At 57.6% G+C, this 18480-nt stretch overlaps 5 protein-coding genes across 5 annotated transcripts; all 5 read right to left on the bottom strand.

The window, feature by feature from the left end:
* Positions 1 to 183: 183 nt before the first annotated feature.
* LMXM_31_2130 (conserved hypothetical protein) lies at positions 184 to 1395 on the bottom strand (the record flags this gene model as incomplete). Its single annotated transcript, XM_003878012.1, has 1 exon — positions 184 to 1395. The coding sequence occupies one exon, from the start codon at positions 1393 to 1395 to the stop codon at positions 184 to 186; it is 1212 nt and encodes a 403-aa protein (XP_003878061.1).
* Positions 1396 to 2319: 924 nt separating this feature from the next.
* LMXM_31_2140 (conserved hypothetical protein) lies at positions 2320 to 2721 on the bottom strand (the record flags this gene model as incomplete). The annotated part of the gene is made up of 1 exon (XM_003878013.1): positions 2320 to 2721. One exon carries the CDS (start codon positions 2719 to 2721, stop codon positions 2320 to 2322), a length of 402 nt encoding a protein of 133 aa, XP_003878062.1.
* Positions 2722 to 4358: 1637 nt separating this feature from the next.
* On the bottom strand, positions 4359 to 7607 carry LMXM_31_2150 (conserved hypothetical protein; the record flags this gene model as incomplete). The annotated part of the gene is made up of 1 exon (XM_003878014.1): positions 4359 to 7607. The coding sequence occupies one exon, from the start codon at positions 7605 to 7607 to the stop codon at positions 4359 to 4361; it is 3249 nt and encodes a 1082-aa protein (XP_003878063.1).
* Positions 7608 to 8806: 1199 nt separating this feature from the next.
* On the bottom strand, positions 8807 to 11914 carry LMXM_31_2155 (conserved hypothetical protein; the record flags this gene model as incomplete). The annotated part of the gene is made up of 1 exon (XM_003878015.1): positions 8807 to 11914. One exon carries the CDS (start codon positions 11912 to 11914, stop codon positions 8807 to 8809), a length of 3108 nt encoding a protein of 1035 aa, XP_003878064.1.
* Positions 11915 to 13348: 1434 nt separating this feature from the next.
* LMXM_31_2160 (conserved hypothetical protein) lies at positions 13349 to 17266 on the bottom strand (the record flags this gene model as incomplete). Its single annotated transcript, XM_003878016.1, has 1 exon — positions 13349 to 17266. One exon carries the CDS (start codon positions 17264 to 17266, stop codon positions 13349 to 13351), a length of 3918 nt encoding a protein of 1305 aa, XP_003878065.1.
* Positions 17267 to 18480: the final 1214 nt, after the last annotated feature.

Below are 18480 nucleotides of genomic sequence, written 5' to 3' on the forward strand. Positions count from 1 at the left end.
CACATCCCAAACACACAAAAAAAAACAATAGGTGTTGAAAGCGGTCCTACAGCCTAAAGCACACGGCAGAGGGGAGAGAAGAAGGCCGTGTCTTTGCGTCTCCTCCCCCTTCACCCCCCATCATTAACGCCCGCAGCTCCTCCACACCTGTACAGTCGTCGCCTCCCAGCACTCTCTTTGCCGTCATAAATCTTGAGACATCTCCAAAAGCCGCTTCTGGAGCACCTCCAGCTGCTTCCGCTGCGCTGGATCCGGCACCCGCGCAAAGTCGCGCGCCGACATGGTCAGCACCCGCTCCACATCTTCCTCGCTCATGCTTTGAATGAGCTCCAGTACCTCATCGCGCTCCGCCTCTGTCATCGGGGTTGATGGTGCCACAAGCGACGTCTGAGACCCGGAGGGGGCAGCCGCCGAAGAAGCGCTACCGGTGGCGGCATCGCGTTTGCGGGCACCGGGCGCCTCGCCACTTTTGGCCGCCGACTTCGCCTCCTTCTTGGCCGGCTTCGGTGACTCTGACGGGGGCTGCTGCGGCGTCTGCTGTGGCGTTTGCAGGACGGGCTGCTGCGACGACGTCGGTTGTTGGGGTGACCGTGGCTGCGCTAGCTCCGCCTCTGCCTCCACAGCCCCTCGCGACCGGTACGCATCACGAGGCAGCGAGCCTAATGGGATTCGCCCGGCGTGTTGCAGCGTCATGATTACCGCCGACTTCAGCGCCGGATTGTTGTGCAGCAGACACTTTGCCTCGTTTGGACGCTCCAACGCCAGCACGCGCAGCTGCTCTACAGCCGAGTACGCCTCCTCTGTTGCCATGCCACGCAGTGCGTCAAGTACGAGAGAACCGTCGCGGCCGAGAATCGGATCCGTGTAGAAGCGCGGGAACTGCATCGTTTCTCGTCTGGCCTTGTCTGTGGTTGGCTGCTGTGACCGCTCCTGTTTCTGTTGCTGTTGTGCAGAGAGCGGAGCACGCGCCATCGGAGCACGCATGCCACCGCCACGGCCCATTCCAGTACCATAAGGCGGACGTGATGAGTACGGAGACGGATACGGCTCTCGCGGCCGCTTGCGAAAGGTGGAATGATCAGCGGGTCCACTGCCGCCGCCGCCGGGACCTGCACGGACCGGTCCGTGAAGTGTGGTGCTGCGTGCCGCCGTCACCCGCATCGCACGCTCGCCGAAGGTGGTGCCATCAAGGCGGCGAATAGCCTCCTCCGCTGTCCTCTCATCCATGTATCCGACGATGCCATAGCGGAAGTCCTTCCCGGGCGCCGGGCCGAAGATGGTGAAGTTCACGACATGGCCGATGGACTCGAAGTGCTGACGCAGCTTCTCCTTCTCGATGACGAGAGATACGCCGGTGAAGAAGACGCTAGACGCCACGGAGTTGCGGTCTTCCATACTTCTGCATTCACGTCGAACCGTTTGGCATGAGCGCCGGTCACCGCGTACCTCTGTACGTGTCACACGGCACCTCTCTCCGTCTTTACGCGTGCTCTTTCTTCTCTTCTTTCGGCACACTCCTGTGACACCCGTTGTGCAGTGTCGGCAACGTGCGCAGAAAACCGTGTGCACCTGTTTAAGGATGTGCGTGTGCGTGTGTAGGATGCACAGGGGAAGATGGGAGGGGGGGGCAGAGATGAAGAGGAGCAGGTGGTACGACGCCAAGGTGAGAAACAGCAAAAAAATAAAGCATCGAGCGTAGGGGGGAGGCGAGGAGGAAGCGCAGAAAAGACGCGGCAAACTACACCGTTGCATGAGGCAGAGGACGCGGCCCAGAGACACCCGTGAAGGAGAAGGAGAGGGAAATCACAAGTGGGTCACATGTTGGGACCACACACACACACATAAATACGAGAAAAAAGGATGATGTGCCTCCTTCCCGCATGTCCAACAGAATAGCTTGAGCTTGTCTGTGTATGTGTGCGCGTGTGTGCGAGCGGCGACAAGTAGGAAACGAGCGGGCGCCGCAATGCTCACACAAGTACGCCGGCAAGGCGAGCCCCTGAAGTAGTATCCCTGTTGCCATCACTGTATGCGCGTTCAAACGTGTATCCCTGCGCCCACCTGTGCCTCTGCACGGGCATGTCTATTCTTCGGCGATACGGCATTCAACTCGATGGGCACCCCTGTTTGAATGTGATGTGTGCACGTACGCAGCCTGGAAGATCTCTGAAAACGCACACACACACGCGCGTGGCGCAACAACCACGACACGCAGTGGGCCTAGACACGCACACTCACGCACACGGCCATCGACCAAGACTCCCACACAGCAACACAGGCAGCTGCACATTCGCCTTCGTCACGGAGCGGGCAAGTACACTAAAACACCTCATCCTCGCCGTCTTCGTGTGCGTCTTCAAAGTAGTTCAGCTCCTTCTGCAGCTGCATCGCGTGGTAGGTAGTGTAAAATGCACCAATTCCGTAATGCACGGAGCGCGGAAAGAGGCGACTCGTGAAGTGAATCTTCATTGGCGCGCCAAAGGTAAAAAGCAGCGACGCTGCGAGGCCCGTCTGCGCGCCTAACAGCGGCATATGCAGCGAGGTGCTGCACCCGGTGGAGCAGCCAAGGAGTACAAGCAGTGTGACGTTGGTGTAGACGTTCGATATTCGCAGCACGCCATTTGGTACGCTGTTGAATAGGCATGAGACCGCACACAAACCGGCAAGCGGAGTGTTGATAGCGTAGGGGTCAAACCAGTCCCGGCTGGAGGTGTTGCCCATCTCTGTTGCCGAGCAGCGCTGTCCTTCGATGTATCCGCGGTTCGGCTTCCTCGCATAAAAGTCTGCGTGTGCGTGTGTACGTGTGTGTCTTTCTTTTTTGTGGATCGAATGCTCTCACTTTTCCTTTTGAGGAATCACGCGCATGCCTTTGCAGCTCGCTCCGTCGAGAACGCACTGAAAGAGGCACGCGCGCCCTGCGGTGGAGGGGGAGAGCAGAAGCGCAGCGGTCGCGTCTCGTACGTCGCTGATTCCGTTACTTGTTTGGCTATGCAACAGCGAAAGACTGTGTAACACGTGATGTTGGCGCACATTGTTTTGGTGTTCTTGTCGACAGGGGGGGGGTGATGTCGTTGCAGGGAAAGAGAGAAGACAAGGAGACGAAGATGTGAAGGGATGAAGAGCACGGGGACTCGCCCGGTGGAAACAAGGTGGGCAGGACGCGAACGAAGAGAAGGACTCCCCACTTCACTAAACAAAGGATCGTCGTAGCGATGCCTGAGAGGGCTTCCGAAGATGCGCAGAGGCTCCCATCCGTCGGAAGTGCTCTGTGTTATCGCACGCCTCCCTCTCCGTGTTTTACTTGAGATGTATGCGTGTATACGTATACATGTGTCGGAGCTTGCCAGCTGTCTGTTACGCATCTGCACGCACTCTGCTGGCAGCCACAGAGTGGCAAGAAGCCCGCGCTGTGGCACTTCGAGTGCCACATGTTGCGTTCCCTCCACCCCTCCACCACCCCCTACTCCTACGGGGCAGACTGGCGTCAGACCGATGTGATCAGCGTCTTATCTGCCTTTAATTTGAGAGAGCGTCATGTAAAAGGCACACACATGAAAACATTACCAAGAAAAGGAAGAGAAGCTAACGCACACACACAGGCTTAAAACCATTGCAGAGGCACACCTAACAACAAAAGAGTATCATCATCGAAAAGAAACTAACGAGACAATCGAACTCCACTGCATCACAGAATAGCGGGCACGCCGGAATGGACGGAGAGGAAGGGAGGGAAGAGGTACAGCAAACAAGCTGTGGGGACGAGCATGAGGAGAAAGAACGAGAGAGAGACAGAGAGCGAGGAGAGGAGGTGGGTGAGGGGGGGGGGCAATACACCAAACGAACAAGTCGCCGCGCTGCTTACAAGCGCCCCTCCCCCCTCCCCTCCTCCTTCGTGTACGTGTCCCTGTATCGGACGTTGGTTCTGCTTATCCATAGACCACTCCCACCCCAGCCCCTCATTTCCTGCTGCGAGGCCTTGGCATCGCATTCTCCCGATTTCTTCTCCCTTTCGCATTACATTAACGTCTTCATAAGCATGACAACGAAGCGATGCAGCCAGGAATTTCAAACAGAAAGAGGCAGAGAGGGAGGGAGAGAGGGAGACGAGAGGGAAGTGCGGAAGGTTGGCGCCACAGAGCCGGGAAAGGGCAGAAAATAGGATGCGCCTGTGTTGGCGAAATACTCCCCCCCCCATGAGCATCCCTCCCCTGCCGTCCCCCTTCCTATCGCAACGCGTTGCGCTCAGACAAGTTGCTATCTTGTTCTGGCCCTCTCTTTTTTTCGGACTCCTTTTTCGTCTTCACCCGCTCAGCTCTTATGCAGCTCACACACACATACATCACTGCCGCCAGTGGCACTTATATAGTAGCAAGGTACTGCTTCGCCTGCTCGGAGAGGCAGCTAGGGCTAGCTGCCTTCACGCAAGTCAAAAATCCGGCAGCGGAGCCGGGGAGGGCTTGCAGGACGGGATGGTTGTTTGTCACCCACCCGAGAACCACATCGTGGATGCGGCGGGCCTCTATCTCGTCATCCTTCGCCGGCAGCGCCTTGCCCACTACTGTCAGCATTGCTGTTGCCACCTGCTGGAGCACCGTGGTGCCGTAGAAGTTCAGCAGCGACACGTACAGGCTGATCACGTTACAGGTGCAGTGCGCGTACTCTTCCTGATTCACCAGGTTCAACGAGAAGTACTTTTCGGCCACCTGCTGCACGTGTACAGCGTACTCACCACCGTCGACACCCATGTTCGTAGTAGCGTGCGATCCGAGCAGCTGGACAATGACGTTCATGAGGTAAAAGTTGCTCTGCAGCAGCCCGTCGTCGGAGGACGACGACGCGATCGTCAACGAGCTCGTACAGATCTGTGGCAGCGACGGAACAATCGACTGCGGCGCGTGCGTCACAAAGTCGCTCAGAATGCCGGCGGCACGCGTCATGTAAAAGTCGTCCGTCGACGCCTGGAGCCACTCACCGAGCACAGGGAAGGCTTTCTCAAGGAACGGCGCCGCGAACACCTCCTTCGAGGCAGCGAGAAGAGTGCCGATCAAGTCACACATGGAGGAGATGGTCAGCTGGACCTCCTCGTCCTCCACCTCAAGCGCGTCGAGCTCGTCCTCATCGTTCTCCGTCGCCTTCTTCTCCAGGCACTCGTTGCGGCGCTTCACCACAACCTCCAAAGCTGCCATTACCTTGTCGCACACGAGGGCTGTGTTGGCGGGACTCATGATTGCCGGGTGCACGCTAACGCAGCGACCAATGCACCGCAGCATCACCTCCATCACGCTGTTCTCCGACTCCTCGCCGAGCGCCTCCATCAGCTTCGGCAGAGCTGCCTCGGCCAGCTGCTGTGCCGCCGGGTCCTTCATCTCCTCGTAGCACTTCAGTATCTCTTCGAGCATCGACGCGCCGCTCTCACGAACAGCCTCGCCAGCAATGAAGGACAGCTGGCCCATGGCCGCGTTCGCAATATCGCAGAAGTATGGGGCCAGTCCGATGCCAAGGTCCTTCAGCATCGCGAAGACCACGTTGGAGGCAAGCTCCTTGTCCTCGATGAGGCTTGTGTGAATCGTCACAACTCGCTCACCGACGCCCGGGATAACAAAGCGCATCTTCTCCACACCGTCCGGCAGGTCCTCGTCATCGTCGTCCTCGCCGACGCCGACGTTCGCGATCTCCATGTCGCACTCCATGCTCATCATGTTCAGCAGGATGGGGATGACGGTGCTGAGGTACGGCTGGGCCTGGTCCTTGAGGCACTCCACCATGCATGTCCAGCCACGCATCACGAAACGTGTGCGCGGGTCATCGTTTGTGAGGCCGCCGTCGCACAGCTGCTTCAAGTAGTTGCACACATCATGCGCGTACTTGGCAAACGCATCACGACCAACGCCGCAGGCGAGCAGCGTCACACACTCGATGGCCTTGCACTTTGTCTTCATCGCCTCCGGCGCGTCCGGAAAGCTCAGCACCTCCTGGTAGACAGGCACGAGCGCCTCCACGTACGGCAGAAGCATGCCCTTGCACGTTGAGGACACTGACGAGAGCACACCCAGCGCCGCCTCGCGGACAAAGAAGTGCTGTGTCCCTCGGATCATCGCTAGGCAGTCGCCGCACATCACCTCGATGTACGGATGCAGGATGGCGCGGAACTCGTCGAGGCCGTCCTCGTCGTCGTCCTCCTCCTCATCGCCCGTCACGCTGTCAATGAAGCTGTCGAGGCAGTTCGCCGCGCACGTCGCCACGCGCGGCACGTCGTCGCGCAGAGCAGCAACGACTGCAGGCAGGATGGCGCCGTGCACCTTCATCTGCAGCTCCGGCGCGAAGTCCTGGGAGAGCTGCGCGAGGCAGTCGAGCGTGTTGGCGCGCACGTACTTGGACTCGTCCTTCACGTGCGGCACGACCATCTGCACCAGCGACGGCAGCTGCGACGAAAAGACAGTGCGCATGCCCTCCCCTGCGTAGCAGATAAGCAGCACCGCGGCGTTTCTATGCTGCCACTCTGGCGAGTTGATGTTCTGCGCAAACAGCGTCTGCGCCGTTTTTTGAAGCTTGCGACCGCCGAGGGCGTTCGAAATACGGTCCAGCCCGCTCGACCCGATCACCAGATCCGAGTTCTCCTCGAGGTTGTCCTCGTCTTTGTCGCGACCGGTGACGTCCCAGTCCGCGCCGTAGTCGGGGTTCAGAGTGTACTGGAAGAGCAACTCGAAGAAGGATGAGGCAAACTGCGGCACCTTGCGCACGGTCTTGGGAACTTCCTCGCAGTACGTCAGCATCAGCTCCACCGCCATGTGGCGCGCACCGGCGTCCACCTGAGGCGCGGCGGCCACCTGCATCATGAGCCCCAGGAGGTGCTCGGCATCATGCTGGAAGAGGCTAATGCTCGACGACATTCCCTCCACAGTGGCCTCCAGAATCGACTCCACCGCCTCCCACTCGCCCTGGTTCAGGTAGGCCTCGATGACACTCAGCATCTTCGGCACCAGCGGACGCAGACGGTCCGCCATGCCAAGGTTCGACAGACGAATCGTCGCCTCGAAGGCGGCCTTCTTGAGGTCAGCGCCGTCTGTCCCTTGCGTGAAGCACGTCTCCAACCCCGTCGCTAGCGTATCGGCGTGAGACTGGAAGTACGCAGCCATGGCCATCGAGGTTGCCTGGACGATTTCGCAGCACATCGTCCTCAGCGCCGTGTCGCCCTTGACATCGCCGAGGATGGTCATAACGCTCGTCCACAGCTCATTCCAGTCCTCCTTCTCCTGGAACACCTGCACCGCCAGAGCACTGACGCACGCCGCAGCAGGCGAGCGCAGGCCACCCTGAGAGGCAGAGTTGATCACAGCGAGCATATGCGCCTTCACCGCAGCGCGCGCTCCGGCGTCGGACGCGGCGTACGGCGACGGGGTAGCGTTGAAGAGCTTCCGCAGCAACACCAAGCTCATGGTCCTCACACCCGTGTCCTGCGAGGTCGCACTGGTCTCCGCCAAGGCACACATCATCCAAACGGGATTGGAGGCAACCATGCCGTTGTAGTGCTCCTCGGCGGACTTGCGCTCCTGGTTGTCTGCGGAGCGCAGTCCATTCAGCAGTGCAATGAGATGACTCGAGTCCATGGTACGCAAAAGAAGGCGTCGTTGCGAGTTATATAAATAAAGACGTAGATGTGTGCTGCCCGGAGGAGGAGTGTTGATAAGAGACAAAACGCCTTCGTTACCTCCCCGCGTTTTCCTGTCTCTTCTCTTGCTCTATGGTTTGTGTAGATAGCGGAGAGTTGTTCGTGTGCTACCGTCTTTGCTCTCCTGACGGAAAGGCAAGGTGGATTTAAAAAAATATATAAAGAAATACTAACGTGCGTGCTTGGAAACACACGCGAAAAAAAAGAGGACGGGAACTTAGTTAATCAAGCCTTAGATGGCAGTTGAGTTGTCCCTCTTAACCTGCACTTGATAATGTGTTTCCCTTCCTTAACAGTTACCAAGCCTTACGTCAAAGCGATATTTTTCTTTGTTGCTTTTTTTTTCTTGGGTGCAGCGCCTCCGTTGTTGTTCTGGATCGTTTCTGAGCCGAATACCCATCATCGTCGCCAATGCAGATAGGTTTGTTTGTTGTGGTGGCGGGGAGAGAGAAGCAGCGGCATCAGTGGTTGTGGGCATAGGAGAAAGCAGCATCGGGACAGTGCCCACATGTGAGCCCGAGGAAAAGGCAAGGGAAGGAAGCACAACGCAAAAAGAAAGGGGCGTCGAGTGAGGCGGGGACATCATCGAATAAGATGGCGTGAGAGGGCAAGGGCATAGCGGGAAAAACGTGCGTGAGAAAGATCAGACAGGATCTTACACAGGAGCCAGCAGTCGAGAATCCCTTCAACTGCGAACCAGAGGAACAGTACATCACGATAGTCGTTACAGGTATCAAGGGTGGAACGTGTCTACGCCCGCTGTGATACACTTGTTTTCTAGCACTAAAGCACTGATACTTCTCTCAATCACAACATCTATTGTGGAAGCGAAAAGAATAATAAAAATACCGTCGTCGCGATGATGGGCACAGGAACGCGGCACACAGAAATAGAGCTAAGCGAAGCGGAGGTGAAGAGAAATCAGCGAAGAAACAGAAGACGCTGAGAGGCTCACTCGCATGTATCTATGCAGAAGTTAATAACACGTATACTCTGTATGCTGAATGAAGAAAGACATCTATGCGAAAGCAAGCGAAAAGCGAAGCCGGAGGTGTTTCGTGCTTTCGACTGGCTCTTGCGCGCGGTATCAAAGCACTTGAACCTTCTCTATAACGAAAAACACGCCACACCTTGGGGTCACGACAGAGCCTCATCTACTTCAGAGACGGAAGCGAAAGAGTGCAGTACTTCTTCTGAAAAGAGAGACAGAACACCCTCTCGTACCCTTGAGGACGACGTGCAAAGAGCTGCTGTCGATGTGAGCGAGGGCGCTGGGCCTGCAGCACTTAGTACATCCGTGCAATGTAGCACAACCACATTGGGGAACGGGTACTGCCACTGCAGAAGCGTGTCTATAAAAGCATCCTCGTCCAAAAGTCTCAAAGCACTGCACATGCCATTTCCACCGCTTGCTCTTTCCCCGAGAGAAGATACGTGCATATTTTGAAACTCAAGCGTTGCAGCTCGGATGTGTCCGTCGCACAGCGGGATGCTAGCGCTCACGCGAGCCCATTCACGCTTGAAAGCGGTGCTGAGGATATGAAAAGCAAAAGAGACAGTAACGCGACGGCGCAGGGCAAAGAAATCGGCAGCAGCATCCTTTCCCGGCGTCGCAGCCGATGCGGTAGTGCTCTTACGCAACCTCTCGGCGGCTTGCAGCAGTGTCATCCACGGTGCCTCGCTGAGAGTAGTTAGTGGCAGAGTATGCGTTGCCCCGCCCACCTCCTTTCCGGAGTAGCTCGTGGCGAGGCTGACAAGCGGAGAAGGTGCCACAAACCCGTCCATGCGGGCGAAGTACTCCATAAAGTGAGCATCAGTGAGAACTAGTCGCAGTGCTCCGCGCCGCGACTGCCATACATATGTCGCGGGGCAGTGATACTCAGCCTCCAAGGCTACAATGTCATCGGCTACACTGTCCACTTCGTTTGTGCTCTTCCTCCAGAGACCCGATAGCCGGAGATTTAGGCCGGACCACTGCGCCTCGTGACGAAGCTCAGCTAAAACACCGGATTGTTCGCCGTCACCATCACTGCTGACCAACCAGGAAGGGAAAAATAGTAGCTGGAGAGTACGCTGCGCTGCGCTGCCATAGTATCGTAGGCTCCCTGACACTTTAGCCCACTCTACAAGAACGGGAATCAGATCATCAAAGCAGCGCGTCCCGTCTATCAGCAGCCGTAGTGCGCCACACGGCTTCGCGCATTGGTGAGCACTATACGAAGAAAAAGGACATTCTTGACTCAGACGGATACCTCGCCTGTCGGAGGGCTCACAAAAAATGCTCAAGGCAGTGCGCAATAGGCACTTCATAACACTGGTCGTGCCGCCTTCATTCATATCGCTGCTGCCCTGCACGGGAACAACGAAGATAATCTTGTAGTGAGCGTCTTGAGCGCCGGAGGTGCAATTGTGTGTCCGAAGCGCGCATCCGAACCCGCTGTTCACCGGACAGGTAAAAAGAAGCTCCGTAGTGCATCCTAACAAAGCGGCCTGATTAGCAATTGCAGCCAAAAAGTGTACTGGTGGCAGACGAACACCCGAAGAATATGCTTGCTCACTGGTTTGGTCGACATCATCAGAGGGAGAAACTACAAAAAAATGAAGCTTGAAGGGCTGTGACAGATGATTCTGCGCTTCGTGGCTAAACAACCCAGTTGCAAATATCGTACTCGCCGAAAAGGAGGTGGTTTCAGACAGGCAGTAGGTTACTGCCGCGTTCAAACTCAAGGCTGGTGCACTGTTCCACGCCTGAAGAGTGCGAATGTATTCCAGTACCGGCGCCTCGTCACCTGCATCGGGCATGCTTGCTTTTCGACAAGTGTTGTCCTTTGTCGTTGACACGTCCACCAACGTGTCTAAAAGCCAATCGTATTCGATGTTGCAACCACCGCGTGAGCTCGACTGCCTTGCTGTTGCACTGTCTTGGCGTGAACGCGCAAGCGCAACGGCTTTCACAAAGCCGGCAACATCAGCGTCAATATCGTAATCCGATATAGAAAAATGCGCGACTCCCTCATCTTTCCTCTCCTGCTCATGCTTCGTCAGAGAAAGTGGTGGAGCCTGAGTTGTTCCGGCTACTATAACGCCTCTTTCTTCTCCCTGTTCGCTGACCGACTGTGCATCTTGGGGAGCTGCCTTTGCGCTCTCTCGCAAAGTAGCTTGTACCTGTCTCTTGAGAGACGAACGGCCTCTCTGCACCGGTGCTGCTTTCTGTGTTGACCAGCTATCTGAGCGAAAAAAGCAGACCGCACGCACTTTGATCAGTTTCGTGTTAGGTTCAATCACCGGAGGACTAATCGTGATCCGCACAAAGGCGTTGAGAAGGGTTCCCGGTATCTTGAGGGTAGTCACACTGCTGGGAGCGGCTGCGGTAGAGGCGGCAGTAACAAAGCCACCATGCCGGGAGCTGGAGGTTTCAATGACAACGTTGAAAGCGTCCCGCTCTTGATTAGGAAAAACCGGAGAATGGAGGTGAAATAATTGTCTCTCAATAGCATCCTCCACTAAAAGCACGGCAATAAAGTCCTGCACACAAGTACCGGTGTTGTCTCCCACAGGTGGGGCGCTTCCACTGCTGGACGTGTCAGAGGGCAGCTCTCTAAATCTCCGCATGTCCACTCGGTTCTCAACCTCGAAAACCACGGAAGCTTCACGAGAAAGGGAAGTGTTTGTGACCCAGCTCTTCGACGGCAGCTGAGATCGAGAAATGCACCGTCCAACGTTTTGTGGCGTCAGTAGTGCAGATACGACACCGACGCCTGTTGCTTCCACAACTTTGAAAGCAACTAGCTCGACGCTTTTGATGCATTCAAAAAAGTCTGCAGCTGCAGTATCAGTGTTTTTCGTCGTGCCACTCAGTTGTGGCGAATTCTCTTGATCGTGCGACGTGGTAATCTTAGGAGATCGACCTGTTCTCTCCGCTTTCCTGGCAAAGAGTACTTTTTCACGGCCATCGCTGGGGGAAACCTTTAGTTTCTGGTTAGTATTTTTTGTACCCATAGAGGACTCGATAACGGATGCTGCATCAGCCGCCGCCCCAGACTCGCCATTCGAAAAAGAAGCTCCTGACGCTTCCGGTGGTATTGGTTTCGAGCATTTGCTTCGAGAAGAATTTACACTTGATTGTGAAAGGAGGAGTGGCTGCCTGTGAATGGATGCAGTGTGTGCTTTTTCCGATGGAGAAGTTGTGTCCGCAGCAAGAATGCTGTCTAGAGCATCTGATATTGCCTTAATGTTCACTTTCATCATTGCTCGACGCGTCTGCAACGGGACACTCGGAATGAAAAAGAACAGCCTATGCTGGTGTTCCCTCGGCACCGCTTTCGCAAAGCCAGATCAGCTTCCGTACGGAAGCACCTTAGGGTAAAGGACGAAAGGTGAAAAGAGCACAGTCGTGAAGTATTCATATTTCTGGTGGTGCAGAATCGCAGCATGCGCTACACTGTACAAGGGAAGTCTGGAGGAAAGCCATTGGTGCACTAGAGCTGCAACTCAGAAAGACATCAAGAGACACAGGGAAGGGAGAGGAAATGGTGTTTATCACAACCCCGATTGTGCTGAAACACTGATTTCTTATATCATTTTGTGTTTTCACGGGCGTTGAATTGACAGCACTAAAGCGTACAAAGAAAAGATAAGCCTAATTTACATGGCCTGCGCGACTGCTAGCAAACTAAGCACCATGGGAAGAAAAAATGCAGGTTGCGCACCGTTGGGTGCAGAGGTGCTTACTCTTCTTCTGGGTCAATGTTAAGCGCCGCCCTGTTGATAATCTGAAACGGATGGTGCGTGAGTCGCGACGTACCGCTATGAACGTTGTTTCGGAGAAGGTATTGTGCCAGCCACATCACCGGGTCGGCCTGTGCCTTGTTGACAGCGCCGCTTGCCGTACCGTCCTGCGTAATTCGGTCCCTGTACTGCTTGATCAAGTCTTGAAGGGCTGGCACAAGTGTCGGAAAGACATTTTCGATGAGGTAGCGATGATCGGCAGATACTCTCTCTTCGCTGTTGCCGCTGCACTTATCGATGTGATCCAGGAAAAGGTCCTCTTCGATAAGTCGCACAAGAAGCGCACTATCGTCTTCCGGCTGGGGCGAAATCGACATGGCGCTGAGAAAGATGTCTACTTTTTGGTGGGGTGCACGGATGAAGCTGTGTATGTGTGGTTTGGGCTCGGGTAAAGGAATAAAGAATAAGGGATCGAGGGGAGTACGAAGGCATTTTCTAGATTCGCGAGAGCTTGGGCGAGGCCCGCTCGGGTCTCGCTATGCTTCGGCTCCGCCTTCCCGGCGGCCTGGTCGCCCGTGCCTGGCGGGGAGGGTTAGGCGCCCCCTCCCCCGCGCCGCGCAGGGGGCGGGCGGGGCCGGACGGCCCCTCGCTTCGGCCAAGGGCACGCGGGCTCGGCCCTTCTGGCGCCTGGGGGACCCGGCAGCGGGGGCGTGGGGGTTGGGGTGGCGGGGCGGCTTGGGGCGCGCGGAGGGGGGCGGGGGGGGGGGGGGGCTGGGGGTTTGCGCCTGCCATGATGCGCACGCGCAGGGGCCGCTGCCAGGAGCACCCGCCGCCACGCGAAAATTTTCTTTTCCACAGGTGGCCGCCATAAGGGGAGGGAGGGGGGGCATGAAAAACACACGAGCCAATGGACACGCACATTTCAGCGCTTAATAAACAGAAGGGCAATGCTTACAACCAGCTGCTGCGCTGCTTTTCCTTGAGCTGACGCGCCAGATCCTGAAACGTCAGTGCTGTCTGCGCCAGCTCGGCCGATTTGTTCTGCATCTCGCTCAGCCGCTCGCCGCGTTGCTGCAGCTTGCGCACATTCTCGCTCATCATTCGCCGGGCCTCAGTGAGGCTAACATTCTCGCGCTCCGCGATCGCCTTGAGTTGCGCATAGCGGCCACCCGGCGAATCATCCGGAGTGGTTGCGGTGGCGGCCGCGGTAGATGCAGAAGCACCAGGCTGCCGCGTAGGGGCCGGGGCCTGTGCCGGTCCTGCTGCGCTACTTCCGCGCTTGACAGCGCCGAGCAGCTCTTGCTGCTCCCTCTTAGGGTCCGGTTTCGCGACTTGTGGCGCACTTGACGGCAGAGAGGCGGGGGTTGCGTACGGTGTTGATGTAGGCGCTGCTGCCATGGGGGTGTTTCCGGCAGGCATCTGCGCCACTCCAGCCGCCTTCGTGGCGCGCAGCGTCTGGGACTCTAGCTTCAGGGCAATGTCCTCCCACGGCAGCGTCATGAGTCGCTTGAAGAAGCTCGTTTCCTGCTTCAGTGTCGGCGCCGGTGGCAGATAGCGTCCGTAGCCGCGGAAGGTGCATGGCGTGAAGTGGTAGTGTGGTCCGCGGAAGCAGGGGTGCTTGCGCACCCCACTTTCTTTCGAAGTACCCAAGTTCGCCTCCACGAAGAAGTGGCCAACAACGCCATTGTTGGAGCCGAGGAAGTACAGATGCAGCACGTTCTCAATCTCGACCAGCAGCACCTGAACGTTCTCCTCGCCAGCAAAGTCAAGAGTGGCGCACGACTGCATCATCGGCTTGGCCGTTCTGCTGTCCAGGATGTTCACCCAACGCCAGCCGTTCGCATCGCGTGTTACCACGATGAGCGCGCCGCGGCCGTGGTAGACGCTGAGGTGCTCGAGACGCCGCGCAGGGTCGAGCCTGCACGTGGCGGCTGGCACCGTGCCCGCCGCCGTGACACTCGCCGCCATCGAGGCCGGCGATCCAGTGGCGGGGAAGAGGGCGGACACTTGCACCACAGCAATCTCGTGTGCGCCAACGAACGCGATGGATGGGTCGATGCGGTCGTTGGCGGAGGTGTCACGGCTGATTTCGTAGTCGCGCATTTCTCCCGCATCCGTGTTGTACGTGAGGTTGGCTTTGCCTGGTGCCCACGTTGTCTTGACGTGCACGATGCTGCCCTGGAGCGGGCTATTCCCTGTTGCCACCGCCGCACCACCCACCGTAATCGTCCACTCTACAGACGAGCCCAATACCTCGAACCGGACAGGCAGCAGCTTTGTGGCGCTCGTCGTCTGCGGCAACGCCACCCAGCTGACCTCCGCGCTCAGGCGGTAGCACCAGGCCTGCGGGGCGCCGTCCGCGATGCCAAACGCAAGCGACATCGACAGCAAAGCAGCGCCAAGTGCGTCGCAGCAGGTAAGGGTGCCGTACTCTCCAGCGTTGTGCACGGGTGGCGAAATGGAAAGCGTGACTTCGAACACCTTGACGTCACCCGACAGATTCGGCAGCGGCGGCTGCACCGCTGCTGTGACCATGAGGCGCGTGGCGGACGTGGCGTACTCGGGGTGCGCGTAGGTGATCAGGCGCATCTCGCTCAAGTTCCAAAGCAAGAATCCTTTGCGGTCCTTGAAGAGGCACGCGAGGCAGAGCAGGCCCGTCCTGATGTTGCTTGTTGCGGTCTGGCTGGCCATCCAGAAGGCATCAAGCGAGGCGATGGTTGACCCGACCGGGAGCAGCCCAGGGGGAACTTGAAGCATGAAAGGGCGGCCGTCGTCACCCTTGCCCGAAAGATCGACAAGCGCGACCGAGGAGTTCTCGAGCAGCAACAACACGCACTTGCCATCCTTGTAAACAGACACATTGCTCGTCACGGTGGACGGCTCCAGACGTGCATTAACAAGTACCGCCTGCTGCACCATCCGCTTTCCAGGCTCGCCGTTCCCGTCCAGTTGGAGCGCCGCCCGGTCCAGGTCCAGCACCAGTGAGCCGGTGTTACGACGAATGTCGTGTTTCATGACCGTGACGATGGACTCGGTGCTGAACACGCGCAAAATTATCTCCGTCGGCAGGAACACTGTGTGCAGCGAGGGCAGCACCGTCTCCAACACCAACCCGTCAGCGTCCTGGCCGATCGCCAAAGTTGACCACGGCACGCAGTTCGCCAAAGCTTTCGAGCTGACGCTGAAGGCCTCGTTGGACTGCGGTGACAGACAGACCGCCTGTGCTGCATCCGTGACGGTTACCATAATGCTCTGCCGCCACAAATATGCCGCATCTGAGTTAGCCACTTCCTTGACCTCCACGTCAGGCAGCGCGTGGCGCAGCAGTGCGTCGCCGCCGCGCAGAAGCTTCTCCCACGTTGAGGCCACTGCTGTTCGTTGTATTTCCTCGGCGAGCGATCGTATCTGGTTCTCGGGCAGCCGCAACAGCAGCGCACGCGGGTACCACGGCGCCTGCGGGCTAAGCTCGCGCAGCTCACGTATGCTTTCAATGCCGCCCGTCTGACGGTTGCGCTTTGCCAGGATCGGCCGCAAGCCATCCTCGCTTGTCACGAACAGCGCCTCTAGGTCAACGTCTCTCAGCCCACTTGTCCAGTAGTTCGACAGTACGCACGGCTCCACGTGAAAGACGTTGAAGTAGTTGTCCACCGCGTTCACGCCGACGTCTGTGCCGTTGCCGCTTGACCCGGCCGCCGCCTTCTTCGTACGCGCCGCCTCCACACCACGCTGCGCCGTGTACGCGTTCAGGTGTGCGATAATGGCGTCCTGGCGCATCACCTGCTTGTCATCTAGTCGGATAACTATCTCCAGGATGTCGCGCTGGCCGTGCAGCAACATGTACATTTGGCTGTGCTTGTCGTTGGTGGGGTGGAAGCTGTCCTCAAGGGCAGTGCGGGCCATGCTCAGACCCACACGATACTCGTTGTACGCGAATGCGTCGACAAGTCTGGCGCTGGGGGCGCTTGGCACGCTTTGTGAGATGTGCTGAGAGAGATCCACGACCCAGTAGAGCTCGGCCACCTTGTCACGCCGCTTCTTGCTCTCGTTCCACAGGAGAACCTTGGTGCTGTGCATGGTGACGGCAGCGACGTAAACGCCACCAGGCGTCACACGGCACGTGGCCAAAAGGCTGTCCTGCTGTCCGGCGATGCTGCTGGCATCAAAGAAGCAGCTCACACGACCTTCATCAATGTACCACTTGCACACCCCGGGAACCCCGCCCACCACACCGATGAGTGCGTTCGGGTTGTTTGGGTACGAGTCCATCGAGAGCAGAGAGCCTGTGGTGAAGAACTTGTCGCGGCTGGCGGCGCTCGTGTCAATGATGGGGCCCGCCACGCCCTTGCAGAAGGGCTGGCATAGCCCGAGAACATTCGTCTCCGTGGCGGTCCACTGCAGCTGCGGCCGCTCCTCGGGGTTGTTCGACACCGGATCGAGACGGAAATAGGAGACGAGCCCGTCCTTGCGCCCCACCGCGCCGCATGTCAAGCCCTGTGCGACATGCAGGCAGGTGAACGGCGCACCAGACCCCGTGCACCGCAGCATGCTGTCCCCGTTACCATTCACGCCAGCGCTGTAGTCCAGGCACAAGAGCGTCTCTGACGCAAGCACCAGGAAACTGGTGGTGCCGGAGTACACAAAGGCGTCTAGCCAGTGCACCCCGCCCGGCAGCGGTAGCAGCTCGCGGCACATCTCCTTGCCAAGCACGAGGACGTTTGCATCATCGCCGATGCAAACGAGCACGCCGAGGATGGCGTCGTACTTGCAGATGTGGTAGTCCGACATAACCACTGTACTTTTGCCGCCCATCCGAAAGGGAAGAATGACACCGCTGTCGGCGCCCCCGGCGTCCTGCGTCCGCGAGAACATCGTGTCTCGGAGGTGGTAAGGAGGAACGACTATGATGTCTGTATGGGTAGCGTCGATGTATGCGCTGTGTATAGAAGAGCAAAGGGCAATACGGCGCGAGTGGCAGAGAGGCAGGCAGTGAAGGACCGAGCTACACCCACCTACACACAGGCACACTGCGCACACACACACACACACAGACAGCCACAGACAGACAGGGAGACAAGACCCTCAAAGAGGGGGTGGAGGGGGGGGGGGCTGTCGTCGCCGTGTTGGTTGTGTGTGGGGGGGTGAGAATTAGTGGTCAACGCAACACACAACCAAACAGAAAAAAAAACGTGAAGAGGGAAGGGAAAGGGTGACAGACAAGTCCAACGTGAACTCTTCCGTGAGGGGCGATACTGAAGTTGATGTCGTCGAAGCAGAGGCCGCGACCTACGGTGGTGAACACAGCAATGGAGAGGTGGAGGGAGCAAGAACCAGAGAAAGATTCGAAAAGAGCGGCAACAACACCACATGCAACGTTCGGGAGGGTGGGGTGGAGTGGGGGCAATGTGGGTAGTGTATCGCTGCGCAGAGAAGCTTGCGCACGGTTGTGCGGACGAATGGAAAATGAGAGAAAGCAGTGGGGTTGAAGGAGTCGCATGCTTGCGAGCGTGAAGGTGGAAAAGGAAGAGTGCAAGAGACAGCTTGAAGGGGCACCGCAGCGCGCGCCGCTACATCAACGGGGCAATGATTCTGTAGGGCTGCCACCTGTCTCGAGAATACCGTGAGGTTACTGTCGAGGACTGTTGTTAAGAAGAACCAGGGGGGACCCTCCAGTCGCCGATGACGTAATCGAAGGGGTCTCGGCGGTAGGCACGGCCACTGCCCCATTTAACCGAGTGAAGGCGGAGAGAGGCAGAGGGGCAGCGAGGGACAAAAACAACAAAAACGCCACTGAAGAATGTGATGCTTCAATGGAGTGGAGCGGAAGGAGAGCAGGAGCAAGGAAACGCCACACCAAGGCAGCAAACACATAATCCGTGCAAGAGACACACAGAGACACGCTTCATGCTTGGGCCTGTATTCCGCCAAGATCGCCATCTAGCTTGGAAGCGAGGTGACGGAGAAGAGAAGGAGTGAAGGGGTACCGTGGTCGCGTCATACCTCAATCTAACCCTCTCCTATCCTCCCTCACACCCCCCTCCCTCCAGCTCTGCGGATCGTGTACCCACAGCGCCACAGAGAAGCTG

This window comes from Leishmania mexicana, chromosome 31 (genome assembly GCF_000234665.1).
Source record: "Leishmania mexicana MHOM/GT/2001/U1103 complete genome, chromosome 31".
Lineage (NCBI taxonomy): Eukaryota > Euglenozoa > Kinetoplastea > Trypanosomatida > Trypanosomatidae > Leishmania > Leishmania mexicana.